At 39.6% G+C, this 18,482-nt stretch overlaps 1 protein-coding gene across 1 annotated transcript; it reads right to left on the reverse strand.

The window, feature by feature from the left end:
- Window positions 1-492: 492 nt before the first annotated feature.
- Window positions 493-16,922, reverse strand: LOC133401947 (neurexophilin-1). Its single transcript, XM_061675479.1, has 3 exons — window positions 16,872-16,922; window positions 2,202-2,580; window positions 493-1,092 (listed from the first exon to the last, which is right to left on the reverse strand). The coding sequence occupies exons 1-3, from the start codon at window positions 16,920-16,922 to the stop codon at window positions 671-673; spliced, it is 852 nt and encodes a 283-aa protein (XP_061531463.1). The 3' UTR covers window positions 493-670.
- Window positions 16,923-18,482: the final 1,560 nt, after the last annotated feature.

An 18,482-nucleotide genomic window follows, 5' to 3' on the forward strand; every position in this document is an offset into this window, starting at 1 on the left:
ATGTTTTTGGGATGTGGGAGGAAACCAGAGTGCCTGGAGAAAACCCACGCAGGCACGGGGAGGACATGCAAACTCCACACAGGCGGGGCCGGGGATTGAACCCTAGTCCTCAGAACTGTGAGCCGTGCCGCTGTTTAAATACAATGTTTAATTATTTTTTGTTTTACGGGTCAAATTGATAGTTTAACAGGGAGTGATGAATAAAAAACTTGAAGCAAGCACGCTTGACATCTTATTTGGAAAATTGTGCGAGTGAGAGTCTTCTTTGCATTTCCTCAAAGTGACAATCGTCTCCCTTTTTTTTTTAGTATGAGAGTGAGAACAGGCGCAAACGTTTTTTTCATTTGGTCTCTCTATAGCGCAGATTTTCAATAATCACTGGCAGGTCTGGAACGTAAATCCCGTGATGGACAGGGGATTACAGTGAATAATAAAAAAAAATAAAAATTCCCATCTTCGACTGATTGTTGACATCTGATTGGCGTCTGTGATTGAGCCGGAAAAAGCCCCCGATGACGAACAAAACGAAAGATGAACGCTGTCTGAGTGGCATCTGCATATTTACATGATTCACTTTGAGGGAGTTGACCAAGCTTCCCTGAATGCACCGTCACCAGCCTCCAGGCTGAGGACCGGGATGAGTCCGCTTTTTCTTCCTCCTTCGTCCCAGTCAACCGGTGGGCGTGTAGGGCGTGTCGCTGTGGTAGTTGTAGTCGGGACATACCTTCTGCACCAGCTTGTAGTCGGTGCTGTGGAAGGTGATGAAGATGCAGATGACTTTGAAGGGCTTGGAGCACAACCAGGACACGTGGCTCTGGGTCTGGTCCTGAGGGCAACTCTGCGACGGGTCGTGGGCGCACAGCGAGTTCCGGGTGCCGCGTTCAACCTTCTCGTACTCCACCCGGCAGTTGAACAGCTTGCTCTCCTTGCTCTCAACTGCCGTCTGCTGCTGGACCCGGAGCTCGTGCTGGTGGTGGTTCTGCTGCTGGTGATGGTGGACCTGGAACTCCACGGCCTTGGTGGGCGGTACGAGTCCCACCGACACGTTACCCTGCCCGGTGGAGTTGTGTCGGAAGTAGACGCTGAAGGTACCTGGAAATGACATATACTCTTACGTTCTTTTGCTTCAGTTCAATGGAGATTGTGCTGCTGCTTCTGTTGTGTGTGCTTTGGCCACCTGGGGGGCAGTATAATGCAGACTTGAATATACAGTACATGGAGACGGTCCCAGGTCCTCAGTAAGGCGCAGTAATATTAGCGGTTCTTCGCAGAGGATAAATAATATATGCCTGTGAGTATTGTTATATCAGTATACGTGTTGCTGTACCATTGCTTAAAGGTTGCGACAACCACAATAGCAATGTTATCTATTAGCCTGTCTGTGGCGTTTTGCATTGTTTGTTAGCATTAAGTTAAGCCGACGATCATAAGGCTAAGCTTTGTGGTGGTTTAAATACACAACGTGTAATTCTCTTTGTTTTATGTTTGGTTTGACAGTTATCTTCAACTGGGAGTGGCAATAAACAGCTTGAAGCCTCTTTTTTGAAGAATTGTTCATTATCTGTCAAACTGTTGCTTGTTGTGAAGTTAGTTAAATTGAGTTCAATGCCACCATGAAGTAAATGGGGCTCACAAGTGAAAGCACAAAAATTGGCTGAACAAAGTTTCATACCTCGAAGAACTTGTAAATAGGTCAGTCGACTCCCAAGGCACCAATATATCTGTACTTTCTACTCCTAACTTTGTCAAAATAAACTTGTTACTTTTTTGTACCCCCGTGGATGACGACACAATGTACAAAAGATGTAACCAGAGAGAGGGAAAGTCAACCACAGTCGAGTTTGTATGTGATTCATTGACTGACATCTTGGGGACTTTTAAGCTGCAAAAACAGCAGAATCCTTCCATTCCTTTAGGATTCTGTAATAATATTTAATAATACACTACTACTTACTTTATTAAAAATGTAAGAATAAAATAGTGTTTTTTTTGGGAGGGGGGGGGGCTGGAATGGATTGATGGCATTTCAATTAATTTTTTAGGGGATTTAATTTTTTTTTGCTATACTGTTATTGAGTTATAAGATTGGTCACGGAACAAATTAAACTGCACACATCTGAAGGTACCAAGCTGCAACTAAAGTGAAGGACCCGTGTGAAACCGTTCGGCCTGTTCATCGAGCCAAAGGACAGCTACAGTACCGTTGCCGTGGTCTACGATCTTGCCGGTGATGAGCAGGTTGAGCTTGACCGTCTTGATGTTGGAGTGGAAGTCTCCCCAGCCGAACATCTTCTTGAACTTGCCCGTCTTCACGATGGGCCTCCTCTTGGCCCGGGAGCGCCCCCCCGTGGCCGAAGATGTGGACGAGTTGTAGAGCCAGGTCCACCGCTTGGAGTCTGATTCCAAGTCTTCCTCCATGTGGAAGTCCAGTTCCACCGAGGTGAAGTTGTCCTTGCCGTCCAGCGTGTGGGCCAGAAGGCGGCTGACTGACAGAGTCTGAGCTGCCTTGCTGCTGGCAGACCAGTAGGACTTGATTTTGGACTTGTCGCCATTTGCTGATCTCAAGTCAGCTCCGAGCACCTAGATGACAAAGATGAACATCACCTTTCAACATTTTTTTTCCAAGTGTCCACAATTTAATGTGAATATCAACATGGAAGACATTAAGCTGTTTTTTTTAATATCCTGTTCCAAGTAACTTTCAATTATTGTGTTTGTCATCACTTTTAACAGGAATCTCAATTTGTAAGACATTACATAATATTGTCATGAAACTATGGAAAATGTGGCTCATTACCAAGTTAATTTTGTATTTGTTGCTCCAAGTAATTTTAAGTAATTGGATGTTTATGATCAGTTAACAGGATTTGCAACATACTGTAGAAGACACTACATTACATTGTAATAAAACAATGGAAAATTATGGCTTATTACCAAAGGGTATTTTATTTTTGTAAGTCTTGTTTTAAGGTATTGTCAACAATTGTATGTTTGTTATCACTTTAACAGGGTTACATAATAAACAAAGCAAACAAAAGAAAGTACATTTTGAACAAGATGTGCAAGTAACTGTCAAGAATTGTACGTTTGTCATCATTTTTAACAGGAATTTCAACATGGAAGACACAACATAGTAATGGACAAATGGCAAATTTGGCTCATCGCGTAAAGCCCTTTTTGTATTTCTTCATCAACAATGGTATGTTTGTCATCACTTTTAACGGAAATCTGAAATCAAGGACATGACGTCACATTGTAATGGAACAATGGAAAATGTGACTCGTTACCAAAGGTTATTTTTACGTCTTGTTCCTCGTAAATGTTAACAATTGTATGTTTTGATCACACAACGGGGTGAAGTGCCACTTGGCTTATCCAGGGTTATTTTTGCACGCCTTGCCCTGTTCCATGTCAACACATGCTCCCACCTTCTACCATCACCCAGAGAGCGCTGATCAGAATCAGAATCAGAATCAGAATCATCTTTATTTGCCAAGTATGTCCAAAAAACACACAAGGAATTTGTCTCCTGTAGTTGGAGCCGCTCTAGTACGACAACAGACAAGTCAATTTACAGAACACATTGGAGACAGAAAGACATTGACCAAAAAAAACAGTCACCGAGCAGTAAAGGGTTGCTCGTTATCTGGTAATGCCGGTACATTTTTTTTTTTTTGACAATTGTGCAAAAAGATGCAGAGTCCTCTAGCACTTAGAGCAGTTCGAACGACTAATATTGCAATAGTCCGGTGCAATGACCATTGTGGAAAGGGCGCCGAGACTTCAAGGAGTGTATGCGGTTTAAAGTAACGAGTAGTGCGATCACCTGGGACAATGTTGGTTGTGCAAATGTTACAGATACTCCTCAATCAGTGTGCAAATGGAGCAGATGCTACTCTGGCATGAGTGGCCAGTATATGCAAATAGTGCAGCATGGCGAGACAACTACAGTGAGTGCACGAGTCATACATAATTGGCCCCACAGAAATGTGACAACGAACTCAAGTCAAAAAATTGCCAGCATGTTGTAATGGAATTGTAGGTCAGGTGTTTAAGAAGTTGATCGCAAGAGGGAAGAAGCTGTTGGAATGTCTACTAGTTCTCGTTTGCATTGATCGGTAGCGCCTACCTGAGGGAAGGAGCTGGAAGAGCTGGTGACCGGGGTGCGGAGGGTCCGAGAGGATTTTGCACGCCCACGTCTTAGTTCTGGCAGAACTAGTTCTAGTTCTGTCCTCAATGGTGGGTAGGAGGGTACCGACAACCCTTTCAGCAGTTTTGATTGTCCGTTGCAGTCGGAGTTTGTCCTTTTTTGTAGCAGCACCAAACCAGACTGTGATGGAAGAACACAGGACCGATTCGATGACCGCTGTGTAGAACTGTCTCAGCAGCTCCGGTGGCAGGCCGTGCTTTCTCAGAAGCCGCAGGAAGTACATCCTCTGCTGGGCCTTTTTGAGGACGGAGTTGATGTTAGTCGCCAGGACCTGAAGTGGACGATCATACAGGGCCCTGTCCCCGCTAGCTCGATCATACAGGGCCCTGTCCCCGCTCTGATATGCGTCCTCCTTAGCTTGGCGAAGCTGCTTAAGGTTAGCAGTGAACCACAGCTTGTTGTTGTTGAATGTGCGAAATGATTTTGTTGGAACACACAGATCTTCACAGAAACTGATGTAGGATGTAACAGTGTCCGTATATTCATCCAGGCTGCCAGCTGAATTTTCAAAGACACTCCAGTCTGTGCAGTCTAAACAGCTTTGAAGTTCCATCTTGGCTTCATTGGTCCACTTTTTCACTGTAGGCTTCGTGCATTTAAGTTCTTGCCTGTACGTCGGTATTAAGTGAATTAAGCAGTGATCAGACGAGCCCAGGGCTGCACGAGGTATAGCACGGTATGCGTTTTTTTACCGTAGCGTAGCAGTGGTCTAAAGTATTATTTATTATTATTATGATGTTCTGCCCTGCGATTGGCTGGCAACCAGTTCAGGGTGTAGCCCGCCTCCTGCCCGATGACAGCTGGGATAGGCTCCAGCATGCCCGCGACCCCGCGTGAGGAGAAGCGGCTCAGAATATGGATGGATTATTATGATGTTTGACACCAATGCTTACCAGCAATTGTATGTTTGTTATCATATTTAATAATAATCAAAAAGTTGTTGCATTACTCGTCACCCAAGGTTATTTTTGCACCCTCTGTTCCACTTTGCTGTACACAATTGTATGTTTGTGGTCAGGTGGCGGCTGCGTGTTTAGCACAAATGCGACGGCAGTTTGACTTTGGAGCTTCCTCTGTCGGTACACGTTCACGCCGTCCATCACCACCCGTTCGCTACTGACGCTTACGGAGCGCCAAACGTCTTTGGCGTGCCGTCTAAATCAAGACGGAGGGTCTTCTCGCTCCCTGGCTCGCCCGCTGAATGAGCCGCCGCCCCCGATGATGGATGAGTCATCCCCAACAATCCCGCAGATGACAGCGCCAACTACACGACGAGACCCTCGCCGCTACATGACAGCAGATCCATCTGGGCGCAGACCTTCGCCGTTTTTTGTCTTTGCCGGGCCGATCAATAGAGTGAAAATAAGGTCTTCTTTCACGCGACTGAGGTGCGTTGTGGGAGGCCATGAGTGATCTTTCCCCGTGAAGGACTTTGTGCACGCGGACTTTTGGAGAAAGATACCCTCCGGTTGTTTTTGAAGAGAACGGCGTGATGGACGAGCCGATTGCCGTGGCAGAAACGTGCATAGATCTTTTATTTATTTATTTTTAAAGGAATTCACCGCAGGACTTTTTAAGAGTAAAATATTTGCACTGACAAGGTGAGATGAGGTATGAATTGGAATGTTTTGTGGCTCAGCGGCGCAGTTAAACGGCGTTAATGAAGCGCGGCTTTTGTCTAACACGCGTTCCCGCTATGATGTATTATCAGAAGATAAATTCAGCAGCCGGCGTCAGCCGCGACTTCCCGCTCGGGATTTATGGTCGCCATTACGCGCTGACGTAAAGCTCCTTAAGGATGGACAAGTTCAACGAAGTGGTGTCTTACAAAGTGCCGAGCAAGCAGCTGGAAAGTGGACTCTCCTTCATTTTTACATTAAAGGGAAGACTCGTGTTTTCATACACACGCCCCGTGGTGCCTGACAATCTCAACGTGTTCATTTGTACTACAACAACCAAGGCATGACCCCTCTTAATTAAACAGAGAAAAGACATTTGAACTTCAATGTATAGCGGCACAGCACTAACTACATATATAATATTTGATGTAAAATATTTTTACTAATACAAATGTATTTATTATACAATTAATATTTTTGAATACATTATTAGAATATGCATGATATTAAAAGCTAATATTTCGGAAAGCTAATATTTACAATTAAGACAGCTGACCTTCTGAGGTGCATTTAAAATTTGAGCGAGAGCCCCATTGCAAAACAGTTTATGGTACATGGGCCGACACTCCTGATTGTGAAAGCCCTGGGCAGATGAGATTGACATGACAACACATAGAGGCTAAAATCTGATTGGACAAAAATTCTGAGCTCCGTATGCATGCACTGGAAGCAGTTCAGCCAAGAGAAATGAAGAGAGTAGATCGTTGGGGATGGATGAATTCATTTTCATGGAACAAATATTAGAATTAGATTAGTTTGTAGCAGATAAAACCTTGTAGGCCCTGACCATCCGTCACTGGTGAAAAGTTGTACTTCAAATGGAGTTTGGTGTAATTTTCTATTCTGAGTCATGAAAGTGATTCTGGAAGCTTTTCAGCTAAGTGGGTTAAGTCTCAACAGAGGCGCCGCCATCACATGAAGGGATGTCGGGAAGCTGCTTTTCACATGAACTCATACACACACTGTCACACATCTACACACAAAATGGCTGCCAAAAGGACACAGAAATTGCACGGGAGAATGTCCCGGAAAAAATAGGGATGGGATTTCTCCCGATACGCTGTCACACCTGCGAGTGCTTCTTCCTGTGTGTCTGGGCGACACGTAATTAGCTAGTGTGTAGAAGCACACCTGACAGGATTAGCAGCACAATTGTGTGGTGGATTAGAGCGCCAACCTGTAATCCCAACTGGGAGATTACAATATACCACCAGTATGTGTGTGTGTGTGTGTGTGTGTTTGCACCTCAAGGTGATCGTGTGGTTCTGTTTAAAGGTCAGTAGTCACACCGAGATGACTTTGCCAGGCCAGGGGAGATAACGACCGCTTTGGTTTAATGATGCCGCGACGATTCTTCCTGGCCAGCGGGGGCAGTAAACAAAAGCAGGATCTGTTTATTGTACACAGGGGTCGAAGGTACAGTGTTTCCCCGTTTTGTCACATATTTTCATATTCTTTTCTATGAGTTTTTACAGTAAACAAGAAAGTCTAAATTTTGAGTTGCGTGCTTTTAGTGTAGTACCACAATGGCAGCACTGAGTTCAATTGGATAAGACGCAGCGTAATTAACAGCAAGAAGAAGAGGCAGAGAATGTCTCCAGCTAAACTTCAATAATAGTCATTGTTCCCACAGATCAGAGAGATATTTAGCTGTGAGAATTGTTCTCTGGTCTCTCTTGTTTGAAGGTTTACTTAGAATTACAGTAACATTGATGCTAATTTCCATTACTCGGGCTAGCAATAAAATTTGAGGAATTTCATTAGAACATAACCCACATGATAAAAGGAGCTTCACTTTATTATTCAGATGTTGTTGTTTTTTAAAACTATGTTTCTACTGTAAAGTAGCACAAAATTGTTAATATTAAAGCAGTCTGCCTTTGGTTTATTTTTGGGAACACCTTTTACAAATTTCAAATTTAGCCAAATATTAAATCTATATCTATGTATGTATACATATATCATGTAACGTAGTATTTGTAATCCGTTCCAGCAACCCAAAAACACCCCCAAAAATGTGTTACATGTTTTAATTTTGGTTTATCTTATTTTCGGATTGTACAAAAACATAAAATACAAGAGAATGTAAAGAAATAAACAGGTTTTATGAAGTGTAATTACTGCCGTACTTGTGTGTTGGAAGTGTGCCTTTAAGGGGCGTGGCCTAGAGAGTGATGCCAGGTTGGCCGGTCCTTGACTGTATGTGAGCATCTGGGCGTGGGTTGTGGCCAACAGCAGCTCCTTACAAGTGTTTTCATTTTGCATTTGTGTGTTTGACTGCTTGTCCTGTTCAATAAACGGTCTAAGGTTTTAGAACCTCTTCTGTTTTTCTAATGTTTTTTTGTATTTTTTTGGGCGGGGGGGGGCTTCCATTAGGTTCCCCCAATAAATGTTTTCTGATTTCTACTAACTCTTTTTAAGCTTGTACGACCATTAAAAATTATTCTGTCAATTACATTCAAGTTAACTATTGTTCTATTGTTTCTACTAAGTGGTGTACTTATTTTTATTTAAAATGTTTAACAATGGAGAAAGTCTGGCTGTGGAACGGATCATTTGTAAAAATTTTGTGGATTCCGTAGAAAAAGTCAGCAAGCATCTTGTGAGCCGTTGTGAGTCGTGAGGGTGTACATGAAGGCTAGAAAAAGTTGTTTTATGTGAGAAAAGCGACAGAGACGAGCGGCAGAAATAATATTGATGGTGACAGCGGGAAACATCATCAGTTATCCGCCAGGAGACGAACAAATGATCATCTGTCACGCAAACGACCTCAAAGAAAAACACCACGTGGCAGGCATTCATGATGCTGATGCACACATTTTCCATGCGACAAAAAGGAGTATTTTGTGTTTGTGTGTGTGTGTGTGTTTGTATGCATATACTATATATATATATGTATATATATATATTATTATTATTATTATTATATTATATATACATAACACACACACACACTCATGCTTGACACCAAAGTGCGTCAGTGGCTGTTGTTTTAGCTATGCCCTAAAAATCTGGAACTCTGAAATGGTGAAAGAAGTTGAACGTTATACAGTAGATCTCCACAATTGAGTACTACATAGTTGGCGGTCTTTGTGCATGTTTTCAGCAATTATCAAACATGTATTTGAAAACAAATCTCTTAATTCAATTTATAGGGTTTTTAAACAGCTGATTAGTGCAACGACGTGCCTTAGTTTTAAACTAAATGATTTTGCATTGAAAATTATGAATGGACAAATATTTGGCATAGTTTCTTTACTTGTGTTGACCAACAGAGTCAGTGTAAACTTTACATACAAAATCTTTAATTGATGCAAATATTTGACACGAGTGTTTTATTTGTGTAAACCAACGCAGTCATGTAAATTTATTTTGCCTCTTAAATCTGAAATTAATGCAAATATTTAACATTTTGTTATGCTATTCAAATTGCTAAATTTATACAATATTACTTTTAATTTACACGTAGCGTGCATTTAAAATCTTAAATGTATGTAAATATTGTAAATCATCTTGTTATCTTGCGGGTCGAATTGACCCATATAAAAAAAATTATAAATATATATATTCAATGCCAGAAGAATATAATTTATATATATATATATATATATATATATATATATATATATATATCTATATATCTATATATATATATATATATATATATATATACACACACATTTATTTTTCCTTATCTTCAAAAGAAATAAACATTTGCATTGCATTTTTTTAACTTAATGATTTCTCATTGAAAATTCTGAATGTACACAAATATTTGGCTTTTTTTTCTTTTACTTACGGTAACCAACTGGGTCAGTGTAAATTTTGCATTTAAAATCTTAAATTGATGCCAATATTTCACATAATTTTGTCGTTGTCATGTAAATTTGGTTTCCTCTGAAATCTCAAAATATTTTACACCTTGTTCTTAATTCTGTAAACCAACTCAGTCATGTAAATATGGACTTTATAAATGTTTAGTATTTTACACGAATTTTACTTTACTTTCCACCTAAATTTTGCATTGAAAATTTAAATTTATGTAAATATTTGACATCATCCCGTTATGTTGCGTGCCGAATTGACTTGTTTGAAAAAATTGGAGAAAAAAAATGAATAACATATTTTACTGGCCTTATTTTTTAATAAAAAAAAATAGAGTTTGCATTGTGTTATTATATTTTCGATAATTAAACAGAGCGGGTCACATTGACCTATCAATAAACAGTGCTTCAAACAGCGGATGAGTGCAATGATATCCATTAGTTTTATCGTAAACCATTCTGTGTTTAGCTTTGCTTTTAAGTCCTCCCTCTTTTTTTTGTTTAATTGCATTTCTCACACGCTATTAAAAAAAAAAAAAAAAGTCAATGTCCCTTCCAATAAAAAGTGTCATTATCGCTGCAATGGAACATTTTATTGCTCAAGGCTTGGACACTTCATTTGCATTTACATTTAATGCACCACCTCTTTACCACCAGAAAGTCTATTTAAGGGTGTGTTAATATGATTCCAGGTTTTTCAGTGATGTGGCAGCATCCCGGGCGGGTGGGACAAGAACAGATTACACACACACACACACGTCCTAGTAGCTTGTTGGACAAACTCAACGCTATCTACACGCTGCTGAGCAGGAAGATAACACACATACGCTCCCGCGGTTTCAAGATAAACAAGTGCTGCCACACTCCATACGGACCCCCAACACACACACACACACACACACACGCACACACAGTACAGCCTGAATACAAGTACTGGGATGCACAAAACGGCGGGAAAGACAGAGTGTGTGTGTCACTTTTCATTGGCCTCAATGCCGCAGTGCGAGTGCGTGAGACCATTCAAAATGTGTGTGAATGGAGCACAGATAGAAGGCAATCTCAATTGGATGTTGCAATATATATATATATATATATATATATATCCATCCATCCATTTTCTGAGCCGCTTATCCTCACAAGGGTCGCGGGAGTGCTGGAGCCTATCCCAGCTATCATCGGGCAGGCGGGGGGTACACCCTAAACTGGTTGCCAGCCAATCGCAGGGCACATACAAACAAACAACCGTTCGCACTCACATTCACACCTACGGGCAATTTAGAGTCTCCAATTAACCTACCGTGCATGTTTTTGGGATGTGGGAGGAAAGCGGAGTGCCCGGAGAAAACCCATGCAGGCACGGGGAGAACATGCAAACTCCACACAGGTGGGGCCGGGGATTGAACCCCGGTCCTCAGAACTGTGAGGCAGACGCTCTAACCAGTCGTCAACCGTGCTGCCATATATATATATATATATATATATATATATATATATATATATATATATATATATATATATATATATATATATATATATATATATATATATATATATATATATATATATATATATATATATATATATATATATATATATATATATATATATATATATATACACACACACACACACACACACACACACACACACACACACACACACACACACACACACATATATATATATACATATATATATATACACACATACACACACACACACACACACACACATAATTAGTGTGTATACATTACATCTGGAAAACATTTGACTTGATTTAAGATTGGGCCCTCAATGTGTGTTTTTTCAAATCAAAAGATATATCTACCAGTGAATTACATATTAAATTAAAATGACATACCCACACTAAATTGCTGATTTTCGGTGATGGATTTTTATTTTTATTTTTTTTAAGAGGTCCAAATTAGAGTTGTGCACCTTGAGTGGATCACCATATTGTGCCACAGCATAGCGGGCAGCACTGAACTCTACTGGATGACAATTAACAGCAAGAAGCAGAGCCAGGGTTTGTCCCCAATGAAAAGTCCAGTGATAACTTTGACGTTGTTCCCATAGAGCAGAGAGAATATAAGTATTGTTATATGCTCTGTTTGTGTGTGTTGCTGCTCCCTATGTGTTAAAGTTGCAACTGTTTGAAGGTTTAGAATTAGTTAGGTTTTAGGACACCTACTAAGGCTTTGGGGAGTTCCAGAAAGGTTTTAGGGGCTTCCATAAAGGGTTTAGGGCTCCTAGTAAGGTTTTAGGGAGCTCTGCAATAGTTTTAGGACTTATGCTAAGGCTTTGGGGAGTTCCATGATGGTTTTAGAACTCCTAATAATGTTTTAGGACTCAACTATTTGGAAACTTCATAAAATTTGAGGGGCTTCCATAAAGTGTTTAAATCCCCTTGCTAAGGTCTTAAGGACTTTCATTTAGGGTTTTCTCCCCTGCTAAGGTTTTAGAACTCCTCCTAAGGTTTTATGAGATCTACTAAGGCTTTGGGGAATTCCCAAAAGGTTTTAGAGGCTTCCATTAAGGATTTAGGTCCCCTTGCTAAGGATTTAGGACTTTTATTAAAATTTTTGGACATCTACTAAGGTTTTAGAGCGTTCCAATAAGGTTTCCAGGCCCCCCCACTAAGTGTTTGGATGTAGCTGTTGTATCAAAGTGCTACCTGAGGGCATCAGAGATGATGACAAATCAGAGTGTGTCAGAAATTCACAGGTGGACGCGGCTAATCTCCAGAGAAGTCGGGGGCACAATTACCAGCGTGACCTCACACTCGTGATAAGTGAGGGGAACCGGTTTGAGGCGAAGACCAAGAAACTAGCCTGCACTTTTTAAGGTAGCCACAGGAGAAAACGCATAATCACACTTTTTCCACACTGGGTTCAAAGAAGTTGGGAGGTTCCCGTGGGGGAAAAGTGATGGTCAGGAGAAAATGTGATGTACATGAGTTATGATCTATGCTCTTCGCAGTGGCGGGCAGTGCATTTGGTACGTTGGATTTACCCGACTGAATCCGCTACTTAATACCACCTCTATCAGTGGCAATTACAGAAAACATCAATATTATATAAAAACTGGAGCAGTTCACAATGAATATTTATCTAATAATACGACAAATACATAAAACATTTTAAACGAAACAAAATACTCACCAGAGACGCTGATTACTAAATATATTCCTGTGTGGAGATCGCTACAGATGTGTTTTGCTCGTCAAAGTTGGCTATAACAAGTTTCGCTTTGACAAACCAATCAGAGGATGAAAAAATGCCTAAAATACGTCATGGAGGGCCAGTTCGCTGGCTCTGTGAGGACAAATTTGGAATCTGATTGGCTAAAGCAGTTCCACTGTGAATACAATGACCTCCCCCACATATTTTAGTTCGCCATTCGGGAATTTGCCTAGTCGCAAATATTTTTTGGCAACCTCAAGGAACTACGTTGAAGAGAGGGGAGGAGCTTCATTTAGTCATGCCATAGCTTGTCGAATAGAAAAATGTGCTATGCTGCCATCTTGTGGCATTTATATGCAATTACTTGTGTAATTTCGCTATTCGCGGCAGGGCTCGGTCCTTATCCATGCAGGAGAAAACTCTATAGTTAGAGTTACTGTACATGGGCCAGCACTATTGATTCTGAAGGCTCTGGGCACATTACATTGACATGGCAACACATACAAGCTGAAATCTGATTGGACAAAAAAAAAAAAAAAAATTGAACATGCACACACAGGTATTGGTCGCAATGGAGCTAAGAGAACAGCTGCAAAATGAACAGAAAAGACTATTGGGAATAAATTAAAACAACTTTCTGGAACAAATATTAGAATTTAGGTTGTAAATGTAGGTTAGTCCTTCTGATAGTGTTCAGGCCACCAGAGAAGGTCTGGCTGGCCTTGACTTCCCACCACTTGTTCTTCAGGAATTTAGGATGTGGCAATCAATGAGTTTCTTAGCGGCGGTGTGTAGCGTTAAAGGGGGTGGCGGCATGTACGGACGGTTGGGGGGTAAATGATTAGCGAGCTTAGCCAGCTGTGAAATTGAGTTTATGCTTTTCAAGACGGCAAATTCAATTGGGTAATGGGAATGAAGTTGTAGAGAATAATTAATAGTAATTGACTTCTTTCCATCACTATGCAAATTAAACACTGATAACGCTGCGGGAGCTTTTTAAGTGAAGTTTTTATGCGGATTACGGCCGCTGTTCTCCACCGATTGCTTTGTTGACACATTCATCAGCGCAGGCGGGACGGCGGGGCGGTGGGGTTGTCGGCGCACGCGGGATTAAAGCAATTTGCTTGTCACACACCGTCATGGCGGACACTTTTTTTTTTCTTTTTTTACATTTTCCTCCCGCTGCTGTTTTTTTTTTTTTTTTTATGGAGAGGTCCAAAAGCAAACATACCATAGCTTGTGTTATTGTTTCATCACTGCGACAACCAATCACAATCGTTTTCGTAACAACGTTGAACATTTTCGATGATACTGACGGAAAATGTATACAATCATCCATTCATTTCTGTACACTGTTGTGATAACTGTAACTTGCTTAATACTGACTGATTTGAGTATGTGTATGGCTGGGGGATCATCTCTGATTAAATGAGAAGATGACCATGTCAGACAAGACCATCTTCCTCAGATAAGAGAAAACTATGACCAAAGGTTGTAGGTTCCCTCTAAAGTTTGGTACTGCCGCCATGGTTTTAGTACCACCACTGAGGTTTTAGGGACTCCCATTAAAGAGTTTAGGATCCTCCATTAGCATATTTACTTCTGTTTATATTCATCTCCTGTAATCTAGTCGTTTACCGCCACCAACGTATTGTATATATTTGTAAAGTACGTGTTTCAACGAGTAGTCGTGGAAGAGGGTCTCGCCGAGCTTGTCTATAAAATCCAGGTTCGAGATTAGCACAGGTTCTTATGAGCACAAAGATAAGGTGGTGAATCTCAGCTTGTCACGTCGCTTATGTGGAAGAGAAGTCGTCGGACAAGTTTAGGCACCTGACACTCGAACGGAGTATGTATCACGGTAGGTAGCAGCAAGTGTGTGTCGCGACGCAGTTCACGGAGTGAATGACAAACGGCATGTAAAAAAGACACTGACGTTCAACTCAAGCCCTGTTATGAGTCAGTGACGCGCACTGCGCATTTCTTCGTTGTAGAGCTGGAAATATATTATTATTTTGCCATCCAAAGCCACATCTCATTTTCTTTGTAGTTGTTTTATAGTTTGAGATGTCACAAAGGCAAAAAACATTAGCATCAAATCTGCTAGACACATTTCACAAAAAGTTGTTTTTCTCCCCATTTTCATTAGAAACCGGTGTTTTGGGTGAAACCAACCCATGTTAAATTGCTTTTTTTTTTTTTCTAGTGAAAGAATTGAATCTAGTCTTTCTTTTGCTAGGTCCGGTGCTTAGATTGTCACGGAACACAATATTCTGTGGGTCTTGTAAGATGAGCCGAAATGCTCTGAAACGCTTGGCAGTGAATGAGTTAAGGTTTCCGGTCTTCCAGTGAGTGTTTTGGGTGCACCAGTCCTGAAAATCTATCAACTGTATATCATCATATCTGTGTCTAAAGGGTTTAGAAATTCCACTCAGGTCTTAGGTCCCCCACGGAGGTTTTCAGTCGTCCAAGGATTTAAAATTGACTGAAGGTTTAGGTCCCTTGCTAAGATTTTTAGGACTTTCACCAAGTGCCTTCTCGCAAAGGTTGAATTCAATATGTGAGGTGTCGTTTGACTCTCTTAACATGACGAGCACCTAAAACACGTTACAAGCAAAGCTATCTTAGCATTAGCTACCGGAGAACTACACATTGTAGCTGCTGCAATGCTGTCCAAAACATCATCATTTGAAGTTTAATTTGTCATTCTTCAATTAAAAGCAAAGTTTATCAGAGCTATCTTAGCATTAGCCTGGGGAAAAAAAATATAAAAAAATTACACGCTAGCATTAGCCTAGGAAAAACAACAACGCACTGGACCTGTAATGATGTCAAAGAACTTGATTAATTAAAGTCAAAGTCATTTTTCCTCAATTAAAATAAAAGTTTGCAGCTAGATTTGCATTCACTTCAGAAAAACTACACATTGGACCTTTAATGATGTCCGAAATGTGATTATTTGAAGTCCAATTGATTTTTCTTCAATTAAAATCAAAATGATTAGAAATAGCTCAGATTTAGTCATAGAAAACTACACATTAGGCCTTTAAATGTGTCCAAAACGCGATCGTTTCAAGTTTCATCTGTTTTTCTTCATTTAAAATCAAAGCTATCACAGCTAGCTTAGCATTAGCTACACGAAAACCTTTACTGATGTCCACGTGATTATTTCAAGTCTAATTTGTTTGTCTCCAATTAAAATAAAACTTTATCACAGATAACTTAGCATAAGCCTTGGGAAAAATACACTTTGGGGCTCTAATGTCCAAAACATCACAGCAAGCTTCGCAATAGCTTTGGAAAACTATACACTGGACCTTTTCAATGCTGTCAGAAACTCGAGTATTCATTATTATTATTATTTTTTTGTGTGTGTTTTTCTTCAATTTAAATCAAATTAACACAACAAGCTATGAAAAAACTCTAAGTTGGACCTTTTTAATAGCGTCAGAAACTTAATTATGTACATTTCTAATGTATTTTCTTCTTGAATTTAAAAACATTTATCACAGCTATGGAAAAACTATACTAAATTGGACATTTTAATGGTCTCAGAAAGTCAATTATTTACATACTTACGTGTTTCTTGAATTTGAATCAAATTTATAACAGCTAGCTTCGGGAAAACTGCACACTGGACCTTTTTAATGGTGTCAAAAACTCGATTACTTACAGTATATTTCAATGTTTTTGTCTTTAAATCAAATTTATTACTGCTAGCTTTTGGGGGAAAACAACTATATATTGGACCTTTTGAATGGTGTCAGAAACTCAATATATTTGCATTTAAATCACATTTATCACAGCTAGCTTTGGGAAAAGTACACTGACTGAACCAGAACACATTGATTATTTCAAGTCTAATCTGGCTTCTTTCAACATAAAAGGACCGTTTGAGGAAAAATGTTGCGAAAAGATGACAACGACTGAGGCCAAATCGGAGTTAATATGCGATAATATGTGTTAACTTGCTCACCGGAGAGATGATTGACAGCAGGAGCGCCCAGCAGCACCATGTGGTCGGCATGTTGGGACCACCGAGCGTCTCGCCTGGTTTCAGCCCAGCCGTCGTCCTCTGATTCGGGGAAGACAAAAAAGCCCCCTCCCCAACAAAAACGTCCTGCTGACCCAACTTGAAATAAAGTGCAGGGTCGAAGTGAGGGGGGCGTCCCGAGGTAGAATGATGACGATGATGATGAGGGTTTCCTTGGTTGAGGGGGGCAATGGGTGTTGCGTTCAGGGTCGACGCTGCGCTGTTTGTACTTGAGAGCGTCAAGTGTGGAGGGGATGCTTTTATACCCGCACGCAGGGATGCAGGATAGGAGTTGGGGAGGGGTTTAAAAAGGGGGGCTAGTCAAGCACTTCGGAGAATTTAGGGTGTCGTCACGCTGCCCTCAAGCGGCCCCCCGCTGCACTGCAACTGATTTCGGTACGAGAAACAAGAAAATGCTTGACTTGCTTCCATTCGATGAAATAAATACCAACATTTACCCCCCCCCCCCCAAAAAAAAAAAATGGTCAAAGTAAAATTAATGCATAAAGTGTTAAAAAAAGGGAGAATAAAAATAGAATAATTAATTAATTAAAATCAAAATAATTATAATAATAACTATATATATAACAAATCGTGCCAAATAATGTTCAAATACACTAATAAAAGGGTATACAAACATAATTATAAATATCAATCTAAAAATAGAATACGATAACAGATTTACAAATGTAAAATGAATAAAATAGAATATCATTCATTTTAATATAAAATATTAAAAATACAACAATATTATGTATGTGCGAACATATAATAATTTACCAAAAACGCATGTAAGATGAAAAGAACTAATAAGGTAAATGCTCAGACAGTATAAACATTTATAGAAAAAACATATAATATCAAAGATAAAACGTTTTAAAAATATTGAATATAAATGAAGAATCAGTATAAATACAATTTCAAAAAAATAATCAATCGAAATAAAAATATAAAAATACAAAAAATATATTGCGTGTGGGTATAAATATATTTAAATTTTTTTAAATCAAAAATTAAATAAAATTACAATTTCAAAAAAATAATAAATCGAAAATAAAAATCTAAAAATACAAAAAATATATTGCGTGTGGGTATAAATATATTTCAATTTTGTTTTTAAATAAAAAAATAAATAAAATTAGAAAACGATTCAACATAAATCTAAAATACAAAGATACAAATTAAATACACTGACATAAATGTGCAATTTACATTTTTGCTCCACCATTTTTTGTTATTATAATATTCGATGCTCATACATATGTATTCATACATGCATTTTCTTCACTATACATGTATATTGTATCACTATATTGTATTTTCACCTCTCTGTTTTCAATGTAAACTGTTTCAACCAACACGCTCATGACCTTTTTTGTCCTTCTATGATGCTGCACTGACACGTAAATCAATAATGTCTTATCTTGTCTCCAATCTTATCTAAAAAAAAAAAAAAACATCCATCATGAAAAAGCCAAATTAATATACCGGTAGCACAACGCAAACACAATCTTTGTTTCAGGTAATAATAACAAACTTGCTAACACTTGTATA

This window comes from Phycodurus eques, chromosome 4, assembly GCF_024500275.1.
Source record: "Phycodurus eques isolate BA_2022a chromosome 4, UOR_Pequ_1.1, whole genome shotgun sequence".
Taxonomy (NCBI): Eukaryota; Metazoa; Chordata; class Actinopteri; order Syngnathiformes; family Syngnathidae; genus Phycodurus; species Phycodurus eques.

What these genes read in the sequence shown, in the direction of transcription:
- LOC133401947 (XM_061675479.1), bottom strand. Translation starts at nt 16,922, where the DNA reads ATGCCGACCACATGGTGCTGCTGGGCGCTCCTGCTGTCAATCATCTCT. An exon ending in TGCTGTCAATCATCTCTCCG is followed by an intron (nt 2,581 to 16,871) that starts GTGAGCAAGTTA and finishes TTTGTCATCTAG; the next exon opens with GTGCTCGGAGCTGACTTGAG. An exon ending in GATCGTAGACCACGGCAACG is followed by an intron (nt 1,093 to 2,201) that starts GTACTGTAGCTG and finishes TGTCATTTCCAG; the next exon opens with GTACCTTCAGCGTCTACTTC.